The sequence below is a fragment of the Podarcis bocagei genome (genome assembly GCF_964188305.1).
Source record: "Podarcis bocagei genome assembly, chromosome: 12".
Taxonomy (NCBI): domain Eukaryota; kingdom Metazoa; phylum Chordata; class Lepidosauria; order Squamata; family Lacertidae; genus Podarcis; species Podarcis bocagei.
In genome coordinates this window covers 16,529,949-16,550,841 of record NC_138137.1, presented here as the reverse complement: position 1 = coordinate 16,550,841, position 20,893 = coordinate 16,529,949, and the positions used below count along the sequence as shown (strand labels likewise).

Sequence of the window (20,893 nt, the reverse complement as noted above, 5' to 3'; positions counted from 1 at the left end):
CAACTCTACAATTCTGATTCTTTATGAGTACCAGCACCTGTTTCCCAATGACATGCTAAATCCATCTAAGTAGGCTGTGACAGCAAACTCCTTAAATTAATTGTGTGGTAAGTATTCGTCAATGAAAGCTTATGCCATAATAAAATTTGCTGGTCTTGTAAGGTGCTGCAAGGCTCCCTGCTGATTTTGCTGTAGTAATAGACTAACATGGCTCTCCCCCTGTAGAGGCGATAAAGGGGAGTTGACATTCCCAAATTGTTGCCTACATTATCACTCACCTCAATTATATTCCTTATTGGGGAAAGTTGGCGATGATAAGTAAAAACTTAAATTGAAGCAATTGAGCAGTCTTTTTTTAAAAAAAAAAACACACACCATAGTGCCTTATAAAAAGAGAAGTTGACTAAAATGCTCAACTATTATGCTACTAGTTACAGATAGGTAGCCGTGTTGGTCTGCCATAGTCAAAATAAAAAAATTCCTTCCAGTAGCACCTTAAAGACCAACTAAGTTAGTTCTTGGTATGAGCTTTCGTGTGCATGCACACTTCTTCAGATACACTGAAACAGAAGTTGCCAGATCCTTCTTTATAGTGAGAAGGTGGGGAGGGGTATTACTCAGAAGGGTGGTGGGAATGGGAGATTGGCAGATAGCTGAGATGAGCCTGTTGACGACTCTTAACGACTGTAATAGGTCTTACAGGAAAAGGCAAGGGGTGAGAAGGTGAGAAATGGCTTAGTCATGTATAATGAGATAAGAATCCAATGTTGGATCTCAGCTATCTGCCAATCTCAGCTATCTGCCAATCACCCATTCCCACCACCCTTCTGAGTAATACCCCTCCCCACCTTCTCACTATATAGAAGGATCTGGCAACTTCTGTTTCAGTGTATCTGAAGAAGTGTGCATGCACACGAAAGCTCATACCAAGAACTAACTTATTATGCCACTGTTTCTGCACAAGCAGCAGGAGATAAATAGGGAAGCGTTTTTGTTTTTCCCACCAGAACCTCCTGTTAGCATGTTTTGTTCACAATCTATAGAGTTTTATTTGCTGCCTATTAAGATCTAATTAAAACAAAACAACAGTCCACAGCTTAACCTTTGGAGAGGAAGCAGGTAGCATAGAATGGAAAGCCCATCACTTGCACCTCCGTGTAATTAACCACCTACTTTTATTAAACAGAAGAGTGAACCCTGAAAGACCTTTCGGAAAGGAAGTTGCAAAGCTAAAAGGCGACTTCCCAAATTGCCGGATATTAGGTGGGGGTGGGGTGGAGGAAGAGAAAGACGCCGTCATTGTTTTCAAAGTTTTTAGAAATGAACAGCCCAGCAGTCTTATGACATCTCGACGACTGAGATATTTATTGTGGACTTAAGTTTTCTAGAAAGCGTTTACCTCAGTGACGGAAAAGGAGAGCCGGCCCCGCCGCCTGAGACGGGATGGGCAAAGAAAAGCGTTCGCGAGAGAGGCCTCGGGCCCGGGAGTCTCGTGTGAACTCTCGCACCGTGTTTTAAGAGTTCTTGTTAAGGAGGGTGGGGGGTCCCCTCCTCGTCCCCTGCAGCCGAGCCCCGCTGTCCCGGCTGCTGCTAAAGCTCTGGCTTGACACCCCCGCCGTCCCTTTAGGAAACGGCTTCTGTCTGAGGCGGCCGCCGCTGAGCCCCACCTTCCCTCTTCAGGACGCGCGCCACAGATTTCCACCAGGCCGCCTGGTGGAAGAGACTCAGGGGCGCCGGAGCCTCGCTCGTCCTCTCCGCCCCGCTCCAGCTGTGCAGAGAGGCGCTGCAGCCAGCCCGCCCCGCCCTGTCCCGCCTCCGGAGCCCCATAGCGGTCCTAGCAGCGCTGAGGAGGAGGAAGAAGAGCGCGCGAGGGAAGGGCAGGCCGCGCCGTCTCCTCGCCTGCCAAGATGTCTCGCGGGCTGCAGGTGGTCCGCACCGACGCCAGCAGCGGCGGCGGCGCGTCGACGTCCTCGGCGGCGCCTTCGGCCTCGGGGCCGGACTCCGGGCTGCTGGACAGAGGCTACGCGGGCTCTTGCTCCGCCTTGCTCAAAGTGGCCCAGATGGTAAGGGGGCCGAGGAGGGTGGTCCACGGATTCCGGGGGGTCCGGGTTCCTTCTCCAAAGTTTTGGAGCTTGTTTTGCCGCGCGCCTTTTCCCCCCTCCTCAAGGGAGGACGACGTGGACTAAATCTGGCGCTCCAATGAGAGGCCGAGGGCTTCTTCCACGTGTTGCTCCCGCCAGCGCGCTTCTCTCCAGAATAGCGGGCGCCACATTGCGCCGTCGAGCGCGCGAAGGAGAAGCGCGGCTCTTCGCGCTGTTCTCGCTCCACGCCGCCTTTGGTCAACCCTGTTTGGGGGGGGGGGGAGAGATGAGCTGGCTGCTTGTTTCAGAGTCGATGGCCTAGCAACTGTGACTTGCAGAGGCGTACCTAGGCCCCCTCGTGCGTCCGTGGCGAGGAGCTGTATCTGCGCCTCCGAAGGCGGGAGAGACCATGGACTCAAAAAAAGTTTGCTTTCCGTCGTCTTTCGCGCTCCGCCAGCGACTTCCTCCGCGGCCATGGGGTCGGCTCTGCTCTGCTCAGCCTTTCCGACGGCTCAGCTGCCTGCCTGCCTGCCTCCCTCCACTTACTGCTTTCCCTTCTGCCTCCTTCCTTCCTTCCTTCCTTCCCGTTTTCCTCGTCTTGCAACTCTCGCCTGCTTTCTTTCTTCCCTCTTTCTTTCTTCCCTCCGCGCGCACTTCTAATAGCGCCGCTTAGATGCACTGGAAGAACTACAAAGGACGGAGACCTACAAGCTTGCCGTAACTGTTTGATAAATTAAGTACCTTGGGGCCCAGGTAGGGCAGCTACACTTGTTAGGGTCCCCCCCCCCCAGAAACAAGCCTCCTTCGTGAAAGGGCACATTGGGATCCAGCCCTTTACCTTTGTTTTGTGTTTGTTGTGCATGGTTCTCTTCTAGATCTGAAGAAAAAATAGTAAGGGGAAGCTTTGCATCTGCATATGAATTGAAAACATGTCAACTTAAGATTTCTTTAGGACATGACAGGATTAAAGCTCAAGATTGCTAAACCCTTTGTCTTTTTTAGCTCGGAAGCTAGCTCTGGAAAGACTGCATTAAAAATCATGGCTTGCTAGAAAGAGAAACATTTTTGCTGTAATCTTTTCCCCATGTGAGGGCTCTCTATTTTAGCTGCAGCTGAATTTCCTCAGAGGTTTCAAAATGTAAAACCAATTCAGTATGGCATTTTTGTTTGCTTGTTTCTTAAAAAAGGAGGGCTCTATAAATATTGAAAGATTTGCTGTGATTTGAGTAGCATTGTAAAGAACTAGTAATAGCAGATTCAGCTGAGTCAAAACAGGAAGGCACAAAAAATGTGTTTCCTGTTCAAAGAAGACCCTGGGAATTGAGGTGTTTTACTGTCAACTACTTTCTCTAACCTTGAAAAAAAAAAAGCTAGAGAAAGTATTGCACATGGTAACCCCGACATCTGAGATTTAGAAAGGGAATTCTGCTCAAATGCGTAACTGTCAAGTTACAGCTTATTGTATCAAATCTCTTATCTTGCACACACTTGTTGCATTGCACAGTGGGGACTGGAATCCAGCTTTCACTAGAGAAGGTGCATGAGTTTTCCAGGATCTCTTCCCTATCCCTTTCATTATTATTTTTTGAGGATTTCTCAAGTGGGATTGCATTACCCCGCTAACAGAGAGAGGGGGGGGGAAATATGATCTCTTAACTTTTACCTAGAATGGATATTTTTTTTACAGATTATAAATTCAAAAATACATATTGATTGAGAACTGATAGACTGGTGTGCTCTGGGAGATCAAGGTTTTGTATGCACCTCAATGAAAACAAGGGACACGGGTGGCGCTGTGGGTTAAACTACAGAGCCTAGGGCTTGCTGATCAGAAGGTCGGCGGTTTGAATCCCCGCGATGGGGTGAGCTCCCATTGCTTGGTCCCAGCGCCTGCCAACCTAGCAGTTCAAAAGCATGCCAGTGCAAGTAGATAAATAGGTACTGCTCCGGTGGGAAGGTAAACGGCGTTTCCGTGTGCTGCTCTGGTTTGCGAGAAGCAGCTTAGTCATGCTGGCCACATGACCCGGAAGCTGTACGCCGGCTCCCTCGGCTAATAAAATTAGATGAGCGCTGCAACCCCAGAGTCGTCCACCACTGGACCTAATGGTCAGGGATCCCTTTACCTTTACAATGAAGATAGCCGCTTTTTCTGGGGTTTCCTTTTTTGCATGAAGAGCTACCCTTCATGGAAGCGAAGGTTCTGAAATCTCCATCTGTGCAGTGGAATCGTTTATCTCCATGAGGGGTTGCTGAATTGGTTTGAAAGAGCAGTTCAATTCGGGCATTATATGGATGAGTAAGTAGAATATGTGGATGGGGAGGAAAGTGCCACTTCTGTTCCACCTGCCTCTGTCACCTTGCACGAGTTGAAGGACAACCATCTGCAGTGAGGGACATCTGGTGCTTAATGGAAACTTCCCATTGGCAGTGTCAAGCCTGGATTTCTCCAGTATTCTGCATCTTGTGGGGAATCTATAGGAGCACAATGCCTTCGCTGCAGACACTCTGCCTTCCAACTCTTGTACAGTGAAGGGGGCAGAGGTAGCATGCTCGTCCCTGTTTGCATATTCTATGTAATGTTGAGTTGTATAATGCCAGAATGCAGCTAATCAGAAGCACCTTCATTGGTTGTAGAGCTTGCTAACCTTCCCAGTATCTAATCCAAATGCCTTCCCCAGCACCTATGGGGTACTGTCCTCCCACACCTGCCATTCTGAGATTAGTTTTGAAAGACATAGTCTTTTGCAGCTGTCAAATGGAATGTCTGGCAGGGGAAGAATAAGTGTATTTGTGTGTTGCATCTGTGTTCTGATTATGTACATGGTGCCCAGCACAGTTTATCTGGTTTGCAAATGTACTCACAGGCCCAGAAAGATTGGCGGCCTCTGAAGTGTGTAAATGGCTGGATGTCTCTAAATGTGGAGGATACAGTGGTGCCCCGCAAGACGAATGGCTCGCAAGACGGAAAACTCGCTAGATGAAAGAGTTTTCCGTTTTGGAGGTGCTTCGCAAAACGAATCTCCTATGGCAGTGTTTCCCAACCAGTGTTCCGTGGCACACTAGTGTGCCGCGAGATGTTGCCTGGTGTGCCGCGAGATGTTGCCTGGAGGGAGGCGGGTGAGTCCAAAAAAGGTTGGGAAACACTGGTTTCTCTTTCAAAAAGGAAATGTGGGTTAAAGCGGCGCCGCCGCCTCCCACTCACTTTCCTGCTCTGGCTTCCCTAACAGTTTTCCGAGTTGCGTCACTGTATCCAGCCCCCTTTTCCACATGTGACACGGGGCTGGAGGGAGGGAAAGAGGGCTTTACGTCGCGCACAAAGGCAGCCTCCTAGAAGCGCTCTGGGCCGGCGCCGTTTCGCCGAAGGCGCCGGAGGACCCCCACCCTCAGCTCCTTCAGAAAGGAAGCCCCGCCCCTCGGCTCCCTACGCCGCCAGGCAGCTCAGCTGACTGACGAGGACGTTCTGCGGCGGCGGCCGCCGCACAACCACCGCAGTTGCTGGCAGCGTCCGCAGCGCAATAAGTAACAGCGCCTGGTGCTGCCAACTCTTTCTCTCTCTCTCCCGCCCCGCCCCCAAGCTCTAGCGCGCCCCGCGTCAACATCGCCGCGCGCAGCTTCCCGAGCTCGAGGCCGGCCGCTGCACGCACGCGCCGGCTCGTCATCGGCTCCGGTTGTTGCCTTTCTCCGCCGAGGTCGGTGGACCCCGAGCCTAGGCTTCCTTCCCGCACCCCGCTTTCCGAAGACCACACACCAGTTGGGCCAGTACATATTCCCCTCCCGTGACTGGAGCGGAATAGCCCTTTCTCTTCTTCCCCAACCCTTGTCGTTGGAGGAGTCCCTCAGTCCCTCGTTTTGCTGCCTCCCCCCCACCCCCAAAGCTTGGAGGTTCCCCGGCAAGGGGGAGGGAAAAAAATTGAAAGTTACACTTTCGTGCGTCCCTCCCGGCGTGACGCTGCGCGGTGACGTCACGGGGCTGTAATGGTGGTGTGCCTTGAGATTTTTTTCATCAAACAAGTGTGCCTTTGCCCAAAAAAGGTTGGGAAACACTGTCCTATGGGCTTGCTTCGCAAGACGAAAATGTCTTGCGAGTTCCTGTGGTTTTTTTTCCCTCTCCCCCCTTTTTCTAAGCCGCTAAGCCGCTTATCAGCTGATCCGATAAACCGCTAATAGCGCTAATCTGCTAATCCGTCAATGGGCTTGCTTCGCAAGACAAAAAAACCGCTAGACGAAGAGACTCTCAGAATGGATTCTTTTCATCTTGCGAGGCACCACTGTATTGGAATGTTGAAGCTTAAGGAATCTTATGTGTACAGTGGTACCTCGGGTTAAGTACTTAATTCATTCCAGAGGTCCATTCTTAACCTGAACCTGTTCTTAACCTGAAGCACCACTTTAGCAAATGGGGCCTCCCACAGCTGCCGTGCCACCGGAGCACGATTTCTGTTCTCATCCTGAAGCAAAGTTCTTAACGTGAGGTACTGTTTCTGGATTAGCGGAGTCTGTAACCTGAAGCGTATGTAACCCAAGGTACCACTGTAACTGTTGCCGTCTTTAGAAACCTGCCCTCTTGGCAGCTTGAACCCAACAAACATTTACACCAAAGTTCCACTGACTTCAAACTGAGTTGCATGCTGTAAATTTGTTTCGGATTGTACCCCAGTGTATTCCCTCCCCCAATATATTTTTGTAATCTAAACTTTTAAGTTTTATTATCGTTACTTCAGTTGGAATTGTTTTCTTCTGACTCTTCAAAAAGTGGTTTTTCTTTTCTTTTTTTTCATTTTGAGCATTTTACTGCGAGTTGGGAGTTTGTTTGTTTTGCTTTCCTATTCATTCACCCTCTTTTGTCTCTTGCCTTTCAGCTATTGCTCCTGATCGGATTTATTTGCATCATTGCTTCACCGGTGGCCGGTCACAGTACATATACCTACTTCAAAATTATCTCCATGTTTGACTTAGTTATGATCTTCATTTTCTACGTCGTCTATATCTTCAGAATTTACCGAATGCTGACTTGCATCAACTGGCCACTTGCAGTAAGTTCCTGCTCATAGTTAAAATCGCTTTTGTTTTTAATTTCCAGGGGGTACGGGACAAGTTGCTTTTAATAAATTGGCCCGTGGCACTTGTAAAGACAAACACCCGAAAAGCTCCCCACCCCCGAAAGAAAACGTTAGTAAGACAGTGGGACCAAAAAGCCATAAAATGTGACAGTGAGATCTAAGCAAAGTCCAAACGTAAAGAGAATTAAATCTTAATTGATCAGCTCCCAGTCATCAGTTTTCACAGTAAGACAATTTACATTATCAGAACATAAAGAGAAACCTCGGGTTTCCCCCAGCACACTTTCAGGCCCTTTTGAAATGGCAGGATTCCCGTGACTCCTAGCTGTCCTAAAATGTGATGGGCTCTGCAATCTGCATTTGCAACAAGCATGTTAGAGGGGATGCATGTGTGTCGACTGAGCTGCCACAATGTTTCAGTTACTGCAGATGGTCGAAGACTATACTGTACATGCATGACGATGGCATTTCCCCACTCCTGATTTGACCCAGCTGCTGGGACGCAGGTGGCGCTGTGGGTTAAACCACAGAGCCTTGGAATTGCCGATCAGAAGGTCGGCGGTTCGAATCCCCGCGACGGGGTGAGCTCCCGTTGCTCAGTCCCTGCTCCTGCCAACCTAGCAGTTCAAAAGCACGTCAAAGTGCAAGTAGATAAATAGGTACCACTCTGGCAGGAAGGTAAATGGCATTTCCATGCACTGCTCTGGTTCGCCAGAAGCGGCTTAGTCATGCTGGCCCCATGACCCGGAAGCTGTACGCCGGCTCCCTCGGTCAATAAAGCGAGATGAACACCACAACCCCAGTGTTGGTCACAACTGGACCTAATGGTCAGGGGTCCCTTTACCTTTACCTTTACCTTCTCTGCTGCTATCGCTGCATTCAGCATCCACTGGAGAGATGAGTCTGCTCTGTCTCTCTGACTTGCTATTCAGGGACAAGAGTCAACTGCTGCAGGCCCTCTCCCACGGGGAAGGTCAGACAATTGGAAAATTTGCTCCAGAATCTTCATAGCCCATGGAGGGGCAAAGGAGTGCAAAGTAGCAGAGCAAACTCTGTGTTGGAGTTTGCTCTAATTAGTACCCAAGAGAATAAAAACAACATTTCATGCAGTTCGGGTCTTTCTGGGAAAGACAGAGAGAGGTGTATTGGTGACATTATCACTTTCCTATTGTACTGTAAAGTCCCAGTTTCAGAAATACCACGTAGTTCAAACCTCCTGGGACCACCACTGTACCACTTTAGAAGTGCTTATCAGTTTTCAAATGCTTCCTCTTTGCGGATCAAAAAGTAGCATGGGTGTGTGGAGACTAGACCCACCTCTGTGATATGCTAACTTTCCGCAGTAGCCTTAAGACATGCGATTTTATAATCTGCTTTTTAGTGGCGCTGTGGGTTAAACCACAGAGCCTAGAGCTTGCCAATCAGAAGGTTGGCAGTTTGAATCCCCATGACAGGGTGAGCTCCTGTTGCTCGGTCCCTGCTCCTGCCAGCCTAGCAGTTCGAAAGCACGTCATGTGCAAGTAGATAAATAGGTACCACTCTGGCGGGAAGGTAAACGGCACTTCTGTGCGCTGCTCTGGTTCGCCACAAGCGGCTTAGTCATGCTGGCCACATGACCCAGAAGCTGTCTGAGGACAAACGCCGGCTCCTTCGGCCTATAGAGCGAGATGAGCGCGCAACCCCAGAGTCGGTCACGACTGGACCTAATGGACAGGGGTCCCTTTACCTTTATCCCTCGTTTGGAAATGTAGTTGCAGCATCTCTGCTAAAGGCTTTAAAATCAGGTGTATGTATTATTATCGTTTTATATGCCACTTTTCCTCGCAGGATCTCAAAGTGGCATTGAATCCACGTGCAGGTGTCTTCGTATGCACAGCCCCAATATTAAGCTGAGAGTTAGAACATGCATCTGTTGTGAATTTATTTATCCCTAACCTTATGCCCCAAGAAGCTCACACCAGAGGAAAAAAGAAAAGTTGGTTCATTTCTTGAAATGAAAGTGATAGCGGATATGAATGCTGCTTCGGAAAGCAAAGTTGCAAATATAAACGGGCAGGAAATCATGCCGCACTCACACTATGATTTAAGGAGCAAAAAAGGATCCCCGTGTATTCCAAAGCCTAAAGAGAGAATGACAATTTGGCCACAGATGCACACTAAAAGTGAGGAAGGGAAGCAAGCAGAACCGTCAGAGATCAATAGGGCTTTGCCTTTCTGTTTGGGAGTTACACTCTCCTCATCAGTAACACCCACCAGCAAGACTACAGCATCTCTCTTACAGTTACCTATTGTGCAATCTCGAAAAGAACTTGTTTGTTTGTTTGTTTTGGCGGGGAGTGCGAAGAACAAGGGATAGAAACCTTATCTGTTTCAGCAGAACCTTATCTTTCCTCCAGGAAATGTGATTTGGGCCAGAGAGGGCAGTCCCATGTTTCCTTTTTCACAGGTGATTTAAAGCAAAAGAATCTCATTGGCTGGCAGTGTTGTGCCACATTGAAATGCTCCTTTTATTGGGTTGTCTTCAAAATTGTTCTGTGCTTGTTTCTTTTCAGGAGTTTCTCCATTACCTAATAGGTACCACCCTTCTTCTCATTGGATCGGTGGTGGCGGTGGCCAGAAGCTCTGGGTCAGCAAGTCTTACAGCTGGAGCGGTGAGGCTACTTTCCCCCCCAATCGACAAGGAATTGCTTTTACATTGTTACTGCTGTGGTCTGATTTTAGTGCAGATTCCAAGTTTTTTCTGCATAATTACTCTTTGTAGGCATGTAAGGTAGAGCTGCATGTAAAGTAGAGCTGTAGTCTATACCACGAGTCAGGATTTGTCCCTTGTTTGTGCTCTGTATCCTGGTTGGGTTGAGTGTTGGAGGGCCTTTGACAAAAATCTTGTATATATACAGTGGTACTTGGAAGTCGAATGAAATCCGTTCCGGAAGTCCGTTCAACTTCCAAAATGTTTGGAAACCAAGGCAAGGCTTCTGATTGGCTGCTGCAGGAAGCCAGGTTCCAAAGAATGTTCGCAACCAGAACACTCACTTCTGGGTTTGCTGCATTCGGAGCCAAAACGTTCGAATTGCAAGGGGTTTGCCTTCTGAGGTACTTGGCTTGGCTCCCGGAAGTGAGTGTTCCGGTCTGCAAACGATTTTTGGAAGCTGAACGTCCGATGCGGCTTCCTTAATCCAAAGCTGCGCCTTGGTTTTCAAATGGTTCCGGGAGTCAAATGGACTCCCAGAATGGATTAAGTTCGACAACCAAGGTACCACTGTACTAGACTTTCCCCTGCAATAACAAGGGCTGTGTAAGCTTTGCCCACTTTAAATTATAATTAGGTTCTCTAAAACTCTGCCTCTGCAGCCAGATTCCACACTATATGGCTACATCATGTGGCCATTGGGGTCATGCAGATTTCAGAGTTTCTGGGTTGTAGCTCCTAATGGCCACTCTTTTGGCTGCATAATAAGCTGGCAACATCAAGTATGTTAGTCCAACAGAGTTCATGAAACAGCACTTTAAACTAGAAGCCTAATTTATCCTGAATAAAGGTAATGGGGTAAAGGGACCCCTGACACTTAAGTCCAGTCATGGACGACTCTGGGGTTGTGGCGCTCATTTCACTTTATTGGCCGAGGGAGCCAGTGTACAGCTTCCAGGTCATGTGGCCAGCATGACTAAGCCGCTTCTGGCGAACCACAGCAGTGCATGGAAATGCCGTTTACCTTCCCGCCAGAGTGGTACATATTTATCTACTTGCACTTTGACGTGCTTTCTAACTTCTAGGTGGGCAGGAGCAGGGACCAAGCAACCGGAGCTCATCCCATCTCAGGGATTCAAACTGCCGACCTTCTGATCAGCAAGCCTTAGGCTCTGTGGTTTAACCCACAGCACCACCCGCGTCCATTTTTTTTATTTCCTGGATAGGATCTGTCAGTTGGATGCATGCAGGTGAACAGAATCCTTAGTGGATAAATCTTAAATGTGGGTGTAGGGTATATTGGATTCTCTATACTAGAAGGTTTAGTTATCACACGGTTCTTTTTGTTTTGTTTTTAACAGGTATTTGGCTTCTTAGCTTCATTTCTGTGTCTCTTAAGTATATGGCTATCCTACAAAGTCTCTTGTGTCACTCAGTCAACAGGTAAGTATCTAGTCAATTAAATTACACCAACCATAGCTAACTTGCATTATTTACATGGAATGTCCAATTGGTGGTCCATCGGCAGAACTGTCTGAGCGTAGGTGAGGATGACAAGCAAGAGCCTCTTAGACAAGAAAGATAAAGTGATTCTACCCAAGACATTGTCCTCCCCCAACCTCTCAGTGGCATCATGGATTGTCTCGGACATAAGAAACAGCCTTGTTCACTTGTGTTCTCTGACTCTTGCATCCTAGATTGTAAACTGTGTCACAAAGCCGGAGGGACCTAGATAGTTGCAAGGTTCAACAAATAACTCAGCAATATGTTTGACCCAAGCCAGCTCACATTTAAATTATACTGCAGACTGACACCACTAGAGCTTCCTCCATTGGCTCCCTTCATTGTAAGATATTCTTGGCCTGCTAAGCATAAGCTTGGTACCTATAAAATTCCATCTCATGTGCAGACATCTCTGATAGAAGAAGAAGAAGAAGAAGAGTTTGGATTTGATATCCCGCCTTTCACTCCCCTTCAGGAGTCTCAAAGCGGCTAACAATCTCCTTTCCCTTCCTCCCCCACAACAAACACTCTGTGAGGTGAGTGGGGCTGAGAGACTTCAAAGAAGTGTGACTGGCCCAAGGTCACCCAGCAGCTGCATGTGGAGGAGCGGAGACGCGAACCCGGTTACCCAGATTACGTGACTACCGCTCTTAACCACTACACCACACTGGCTCTCATGATATTATTCATGCCATCCCTTTAATAAATGACTCATTATATAAAGGAGTGTATTAAAAAAAAGGTGTACCTGCTCATTAGAAGCTTTGAGCAGATGGAATAAAATATTTTAAATAAATTCTCGCAGTTAACTATAATTTAGCTGGTGACCTTTATCAGGGATAAAAACATTTGAAAACACTTGCTTACATTCAAAAAATTTTTTACTCATGCCTGAACATTTGCACTCTCATTCTGTATTAATTTCTCCCTGTTCATGTCTATATTTTTTACAAATTAAGACAAAAATCTTCTGGTTTGGTACTGTTTGTATATACCGTATTTTTTGATCTATAAGACACACTTTTCCCTACTAAAAAGTAAGGGGGAATGTGTGCGCGTCTTATGGAGCGAATGTAGGCGAGGGGCTCTGTGCAGCGCTCCCTTTAAAGAGCTCCCAAGAACCGCACACACACTCTTTAAAGGGAGCACGGCTCTTGGGGAAGCCTTTATCCTGCTTCCCGGAAGAGGCTACATGCGGCTATCCCATGAGCAAGGACAGCAAGAGGGATCGCTGTGCAGCGATTCCTCTTGCTGTCCTGGCTTTGCTGCGCGAAGCCTCTTGAGGGCAGGGGGAGCCTTCATCCCGCTGACCTGAAGAGGTTTCGTGCAGCTATCCCAGAAGCCAGAACAGCAAGAGGCTATCCCAGAAGCCAGATCCCTCTTGCTGTTCTGGCTTCTGGGATTCAGAATATTTTTTTTCTTGTTTTCTTCCTCCAAAAACTAGGTGTGTCTTATGGTCTGGTGCGTCTTACAGAGCAAAAAATACAGTAGTTCAGCATTTTAAAATATTTACTAGAAGCTCCTACACCTGCTCGCTCCATGTGCCAACCCTACCTGCCAATCCCTTTGCTCACCTCTTTCTCCCCCACACCAATACTATCTATGCATCAACTCCGTTTACCAATGTACCCCTTCACCTATTTCCTCACAGCTCACCCAAACCTGCCCCTTTTCTTGTAGGTCACCCAAACACCTGCCCTCTTTTAAAGGAGGGGAGAAGCATTTCAGAGTATGGTTTGGCCAGCTGCTCTCTGAAGCATCTCCCACCTTCTGTTTAAACAGCTTGACTGGGCCTCTCGCCACGTGCATTGCTTCCTCACTCATCTGCCTGCCTGCTCTTCTGTTGCCACACTGGAATTGGCATAATTGCCTGCCGAAAATCACGCAAACTGCAGTGTGATGACAGCCTTACATTTTTATGTATATAGGATGATATCACATCTACACTGAGAGATGGGGTCTCGCTGTAGAGGCATCAATGCAGACAGAATGGATATTGGGTGGTTCCAAGTCACCCCTTGCCCTCTTAAGTATGTGACATTACATCTTCATGTCCCAAACATTTACAAAGCTCTCTCCTCTTTCATCGGATGAAATTGTTTTGTGAGCTTGCCTAGAAAATTCATGTTTTGGAGCGGCTATATAAATTGTGTCTGTAATTTGCTTGACAAGTTTATTCTAGTCATTCTCTCTCTGTTTCTTTTTCAGATGCTGCTGTGTGAAACTTTTGGCACTTATGATGCACACACCAAACTGAGGATTTCATAGGCTAACAGACAGCAAATGTATGTAAGATGGAATTTTGTTCTGGTGATCATCTTGAGGACTTCCTTTTGTAATGACTCCTGAAACCTCTTACTAAGTGAGTTGACCACCAGAGGGCTCTGGTCTTACACTCCTCATATTCATTTGTCCAGATTGTTAGTACCAGCAGCCTCTATACTGCATTGTCGTTAATACCAAGATTCTTGTATTAGGGAATCTGTTTTTTCTTGCTTTCTGCAAACAAGGGGAAACCAGGATTGAAATTCTTAGCCATGAAGTTACCTGGGTGACCAGATGTTTTCCCTCAGCCTAACCTACCTCACAGGATTGTCGTGAGGATAAAATGCGGATGGTGATGGAGAACCTTGTATTCTACTTTGAGCTCCTTGAAGGAAAAGTGGGGTGTAAATGTAAAAATGATTATTCTATGCCACGATTTGGTAGGAGCTAGCTCCCCTCTCTTCATGTTGTTATCACTCAAGCTACCTGAGTGATCTGAACTGGGAACCTGCATATAAAGGTTGAAGGTGGGGAAAGTACTGTGTTTCCTTTCATCTGCAGCTGGAAAATGCTACATTATACCATGGACCAGCAGCGGCTTTATATTAAGTTATACATGCAAAGTCTATTGCTTACCTCTGCCTTTCCTGGCTTTTGGCTCCCGGTGCGAGAAAAGGCATTTGATAATTTATGTTTTTACTGGCTTACTGTGAATATGTCTTCAGAAGTGAAACAGAGTTTCCTTTGCGTCCTAGTGTTTCTTCTGTTTTTAAGTATTTTTATTCATGACAAAATAATTTTAAATAAATTTTATACCTCAAAAACACCACTCGCTTCCATATCCATACCTGTTAGACAAAACCAACTCCCCTAAGTTTTCAGTTTTGATAATAAGTTGCTTGGCATTATTAATAGTTAACTTTGGTCTCTGTGAAGATCAGCTCTTTTGGCTGGAAGACCCCAGTTAAATACAATCAAATCTTATTTTGTGTTGCAAGAGAGCAGTTCATAGGGAATTCTTATGGCAGCTATGTAAAAAAAGAAGCAGCAAGTTTTCTTGTTTCATTATTTCAGTGTTCAACATGCTATTTCGGTTTATAGGGATTCTATTGCTGATGGTTTGTTTTGTATTCCCCTGTTGTCTGACTGCAGTACATTGGACAGTATCTTCTTTCTATGGTAGCAGCAAGCTAATAGAATGCCCCTCAGTGAGGATTAACTTCATGACCTTCAGGTACCAATTTAGGAAAATTCCCTTCCAGAGCACTTTTGAGTCCTAGATGGTCTTAACATTATCATTGCAGGTTATTCTCCCAGTCTCTGGTGTGTTTATGTGAAATTGTGTTTTTTATTTTGTTTCATTGTGCTTTTAATGTTTTTATCCACTTTGCAAATCTACAGGAAACAGTGGAGTGGAAACATTTGAATAAACAAATCTGCAAAAGGGTTTGAACCTGTTTAGCTGAGAGCAAGTCAGTGGGGCTTGCAGCAAAATCCTATGCTTGCTTACTTGGAAGTAAGCATTTAACCCAGTGCTTTCATTTCACAGCCTGACAGCATCACATTGCTGTTTCAGGATAACAAGGTGGGCAGTTTGGGGTGGGGATTCTGTAATGTTTAGTTAAAGATCAGTCAAGTAATTTATGCTGTTAAGTTGCTAGCACTATTAGTGAGGAAAAAACAGGACAATGCATGAATAGAAGTACGCCTTTCAAAAAGGCTCTAGGTAACCAGAGATGGTTCATGTGATATGCTGTCTGTTGGTGACTTGCTTTTGCATGATCAGAGGCCAGAGCAAGGGTGCAGAAGACTGGCCATTAGTGCTACAGGCTCACGGAAAACCGTCATTAATACTGCATGCACAGCAGTTTATCATGCATGACATCAAAGTAATTATGCTCTTGGCAGACTCGGGCTACACAAGCTGTAAGCAAAAACAACCCCATTTTCCCTCAAAGCAAGGGTTTAATTTATCATCGTTATCTCCATCTTTTATATTAAAAATTACTTAAAAAGAAGCAGTTGCTCAGGTGCCTAAGCGAAACAGAACATGCAAGCGAGATAATAGGACATGGCGAGAAAAAGCTGGTTAATGGAGAAAAACAAAACAAGGTAGAGAAAAGTAAAGGGGGAATTCAACAGCCGTTGAACTTGGAGAATACGTGGAATCAGTAGTCTGAGAGCCTTGCAGTCAGACCTGTAGCTAGGTGATCTTGCACCCCTGGCGGAACCGTCCAGATTGCCCCCCCCCCCCAGCCACAGACAAATTAGTTCTTCTTTCTGCCTCTCCTCCACCCCCACCCTCCATTTCAATCCATCCTCTATTTTAAACCATTTCTTATGAGGCAACAATCAATATTTATATTTATAGACTTGTTTTTTAGCAGATTTTGGGGGCCCCAAATGCCTGCGCCTCTGGCGGGGGCCCACCACCCCCTAGCTACAGCTCTGCTTGCAGTATTCCAGTAAAGGTGTCAGGGATATCCTGCAAATAAGTGCCTCCCTGCTTTTAGCACAAAGACACAGCATATAGCTAACTTGAGGCTCTACTAAGGTGAGGAACATGAGACTTCTGAGTATGGCTGCCAAAGCAGCTCTGAATCCATATGACATATTTAAGGAATGGCCAAGGAACTGATGACTATTCCAGAGTTTAAAGTACTGGTTCAGTAGAGAAGTCAAGATGAATCCTAGCTCCCAAATCTCACCCAAATCATCTTATTGTGCATCATCCCAAAAATATCACGGGCCAAATTGGCATTGGGTTCACAGCAGTGTCAACAGGTGGTCTTGCTTCCAAGACTGAATAATCCAGGCTTCCAAACCTTATATTAAACTTAGAAATGGACAAAAATGCAGTGCCTGAGCAAATTAATAATTAAATTAAATCCAAGTTTAGCCATGATGCACACTGGGTGAACTTGGGCCAACCCTCCTATCTAACCTACCGCATAGTTGTTGTGAGGATAGACAAGGGTGGCAGAACCTTATGTGCACTCCTTGGAGAAACAGAATGTAATTAGTAAAAAGAATTCAATAAGAATAAAATGTATCAACAGCAGGAATGTATCTTGGACAAGCTTGATTGAAAGGGGTAAAAAATAATCCATAGAGTAAGAACAACAAGCAGCGTACGAAACACTACTGTGGGCTGCACTATAGTTGGTGGAGCATACCTAGAAAACAGATGACGTCATGCGTGCCTGGAAGTGTTAATGACTTGTTTCTGTCAAGCATACTTTTTTTGCTCTGCTTGCTTAGAAATCACCCACATTTTTCTTTGCATAGGATGCACCAGAAATACAACCTTGAAGCTTCCAGTCAAGAAGCCTGATCTAACACTTTTTGTAGCCCTAAAGAAAGAATACAGTATATAGCAAAACAAGTCTTGCATTGTGATCAGTAGGAAGGGTTGCATCAGGAAGAGTTTAGTGCACCATGGGATATTTTCAGGATGGTTCATGAGAGATTTCCCTGAGAAAACACACCGGAAAAGGAAGGCCGGTACTCCAGAGTGCTCCCTTGTAACACAGGTCAATGGTTCAGCCCTCGGGGGGGGGGGGGAGGACATTACCATTTATTCCTGTTTCTTCAAGAATAAGTGGGTTCTTGCTGCCCAGTTACCAACAGCAGAAAAGAGAAATACTCCAAAGCAACATGCTTTCTACAACTTTTTAATAAAAACATAATCATTTCGTAATCAAGTGATTCCAACGAAGATAAAAAATAGGTAGTAAAAAGGCCAGGCTACAATAGAGAAGGTAAAAAAGTTGACATAGCATACAGTTTACAGTAAGAATCTATACAGTAACAGTTTAGGCAAGAGTTGGTTTGTCATTACACATTTCCAAAGTGAAGACAATGCTATAATTCACAGTTCAAAATCACCCAAACCTGTTTCACGAAGCATATGCTGTTAGAAAAGTTTGTGCCTAGCCTACATTTAAAAACTCCATTAGAAATAATTTCTCAAAATCGCTGAGTGTCTTCCCATCTTCACAGCGAGCCATTCTTCAAAGTGTTTCCTGTATTATGGATGGAATGCACGTCATTATACAGGGGCTGAGATCCAAAGAATAGCACCCTTCTGTGTGCCCATCCACCATTAAGCTTATCCAAACAGTGGCTCTCCGTGTCATGTGGGAAACCACTTCTGAAACTAAGGGGACTTTCTGACTTTCTCTCCTGGGAGAATGGGGATCTGCTGTACGAAACAGGGAAAGTTAAAAAAAAAAAAAATCCCACCAAGTGTGGGATTTGCCACAAGTAGTTGTTTCGATCTTGGCCTGTGCCCCTTCTACTCAAGGACACCGCAAACACAATGGGTCGGATCCAAACAGTCAGCCTTCCTTTAGGCAAGGGGCAGCTGACATTTTTGGGGGGCTGACGGCTGCATTGAGCCAAGATTAATTAAATGTTTTGGAGGGGTCTAGAGGCCACAAAAAAACCTTTTGATGTCATGCCGTTATAGAGGTGGGTCCATAGGAGAAGTCAATTTTTAATTTTTTTAAAAAAATAATTTAAAAGGGTTAATTTGGTGGATCCTAGGGGACCACAAAAGACAGTTTGGGAGGCTGGAAACAGCCCATGAGTTAGCTCCCCCTGCTTTAGTCCTATGTAAATCTATGCAACAAGTTGCTCACTACTTAACAAGTCATTTGATTTAAATGGGACTAAAGTGCGGCAAGCAGTCTGGATCAAACACAGTGTGTTCAAAGGCTTTGGGTCTTATGGCGCTGAACTTATGGTATAAAAAGGAGATCACTGAATGGGGGGAGTGATTGTTCTGAGCCACCAAGGAGTGTGTTTGTGTGCACATGCACATTAAGGACGGAAACTTAGAAGGCCGCATGATCAAAATCTGCATAAGATTTTGAAGCAGAAAGTGCAATAATAATAATAAAAACTGGCAATTCCAATTTAATCCCAAAAAAGCTTTACGCACACTGGAAATAAGCTAGTGTATTTTCAGAGACACCACAGTAAGTTGCTTAGTGGTGCAACCTTGAACAGATTTACTTGAAATTAAGACCCACTGGATCCATTCACATGAGCAAGATTTCAGCAAGTCTAATATAATATCTGGATTCTTTAAACAGCAACAAAATTAAGAATAATAAAACGTTCTAAACTTGGAATGAATATGATATGGGGGCAATGGTATGAAGGGAGGGGACGGGAACACAGAGGGGTTTTTTTTGGGGGGGGGAGAGCCCAGGTCTTTACCATTTGTGCTGAAGGAAGTAAGAACAGCCATGTAAATAAATATCTCATTAGTTCACCTCTTAATAGTTCATCTGTCCACAGATATTTTAAAGTTCTAACACTCACAACTTGAAGCCGGGGGGGGGATGACACTAGCTAGCTTCCTGTCTACAAGAGCTTTCCTGCCGGATCACTTTGAGGCTATCATTACTCTCCATGGAAAAGCAGGCAAGTGAACATTTCCAAACCTACATTGTTAAGCAATAGCTGCTGTGTACCTTTTCTTCTATGCGAACTCAGCCTGAACAAGCAAGAGGCTCTAAGCTGTCGCATTTTCTGGCATTGCCCAGCTATGTGGAAAGATTACCAGTCTAGCTTGCTTGAGGTGGTGCCAATTAGGGCATCTCATATTTCACTGTTTTGCAGAAACGTCCTATGACAGCAAACAGAAATTTACAGCACGACCCTATGCAAATTTACTCAGAGGCAGGCTCCACTGCATTCAGTAGGGTTTACTCCCAGGTAATTGGGTACAGAATTGCAGCCCTAGTTTCCCTTTATTTGCTTAGTAGAAACAAGCTGCCTCCTAACAGCTTTCACAATTCTTCCCCCCCAAAACCCATAGTTTAGGGCACCCGGGAACTATACAAAGGAAACGGCATAATTGCATCCCAGCCCCTCAAGATAACTCCCAACAACACAAACATCGGAAAGGGAAAGGAAATATTTGACAATGAAGCTTGAGGTCAGTTGCCTGTAACTCTTTGCTCAAAGACAAATCCATGAGAGATTGTGCAGGAGAGAGCTATCAGTGGCTGACAGTTATATTCTCCCTCCACTGTCAGAGGCATTAGGCATCTTTATACCAGTTGCTGGAAACAGCAGAAGAAGAGAGAGCTGTTATTGTGGGCTTCTCATTGGTAAAAAGGTAAAGGACCCCTGGACAGTTAAGTCAAATGTGACTATGGGGTGCAGCGCTCATCTCGCTTTCAGGCCGAGGGAGCCAGCGTTTGTCCACAGACAGTTTTTTGGGTCATGTTGCCAACAGGACTAAGCCGCTACTAGCGCACAGAGGACCGTGACGAGTGCCAGAGTGCACAGAAACGCCATTCACCTTCCTGCCGCAGCCATACCTATTTATCTACTTGCACTGGCGTGCTTTCGAACTGCTAGGTTGGCAGGAGCTGGGACAGAGCAACGGGAGCTCACTCCGTTATGGGGATTCGAGCTGCCGACCTTCCGATTGGCAAGCCCCAGGGGATCAGTGGTTTAGACCACAGCGCCACCTGTGTCTAGTTGCTACTGTGAGAACAGGATGCTGGACTAGATGGGTTACTGGTCTGATCCAGAAGGTGGTTCTTATATGTTCCTATTTCACTCTACAACCCAAATACTCTTCCTTTAAAAACAAGAAGTCCTATTCTATCCAAAAATACCACAAATATGTCACAACGGCATCCCTTTTCTACTTTCAAGGCTACATCAATGTGCAAAACATGCAGGCTCTGTCCCGGCAGAGTAGGTTGTGTGGGGGTGGGGAGAGGAGTTCTATTAGCATTTCACACCGGGAAGATGTGGAAACCTCACAAGAGGTTACAGTCATACCTTGGAAGTCAAACGGAATCCGTTCCGGAAGTCCGTTTGACTTCCAAAACATTCGAAAACCAAAGCGCGGCTTCTGATTGGCTGCAGGAAGCTCCTGCAGCCAGTCAGAAGCTGTGGAAGCCCCGTTGGAAGTTCAGCTTCCAAAAGAACGTTTGAAAACCAGAACAGTCACTTCCAGGTTTTGATCGTTTGGGAGCCAAAACGTTCGAGAACTAGGCTATTCGACTTCCAAGGTACGGCTGCATTGCCTCACTAGCTGTCACATGTAGGCTGGTTGTTATTATTATTATTATTACTTGCAAAACAAACAAAAGCCAGGACACCTCAGAACATTTCACTGCATTCTTATCGCTATATGGGCATTATGCGTGGCCTGCTCGGTGACTCCCCAAATGAAGTTATATTTCTGGGCTTTGATCATCATGCACCACCTTGACTATGATTCCTTCTACACATCAGTGAAACTCTTGGGAGTCAATGTGGGC

At 45.9% G+C, this 20,893-nt stretch overlaps 1 protein-coding gene across 1 annotated transcript; it reads left to right on the top strand.

Moving 5' to 3' along the window:
• Window positions 1-1,822: 1,822 nt before the first annotated feature.
• Window positions 1,823-14,424, top strand: CMTM7 (CKLF like MARVEL transmembrane domain containing 7). Its single transcript, XM_081164986.1, has 5 exons — window positions 1,823-2,063; window positions 6,941-7,114; window positions 9,694-9,792; window positions 11,192-11,273; window positions 13,542-14,424. Exons 1-5 carry the CDS (start codon window positions 1,908-1,910, stop codon window positions 13,553-13,555), a joined length of 525 nt encoding a protein of 174 aa, XP_081021112.1. The 5' UTR covers window positions 1,823-1,907; the 3' UTR covers window positions 13,556-14,424.
• Window positions 14,425-20,893: the final 6,469 nt, after the last annotated feature.

Bases quoted from the DNA above. Each gene is read 5' to 3' on its own strand.
- CMTM7 (XM_081164986.1), top strand. From the start codon at position 1,908: ATGTCTCGCGGGCTGCAGGTGGTCCGCACCGACGCCAGCAGCGGCGGC. The intron at 2,064-6,940 runs GTAAGGGGGCCG...CTTGCCTTTCAG, and splicing joins TGCTCAAAGTGGCCCAGATG to CTATTGCTCCTGATCGGATT. The intron at 9,793-11,191 runs GTGAGGCTACTT...TGTTTTTAACAG, and splicing joins CAAGTCTTACAGCTGGAGCG to GTATTTGGCTTCTTAGCTTC.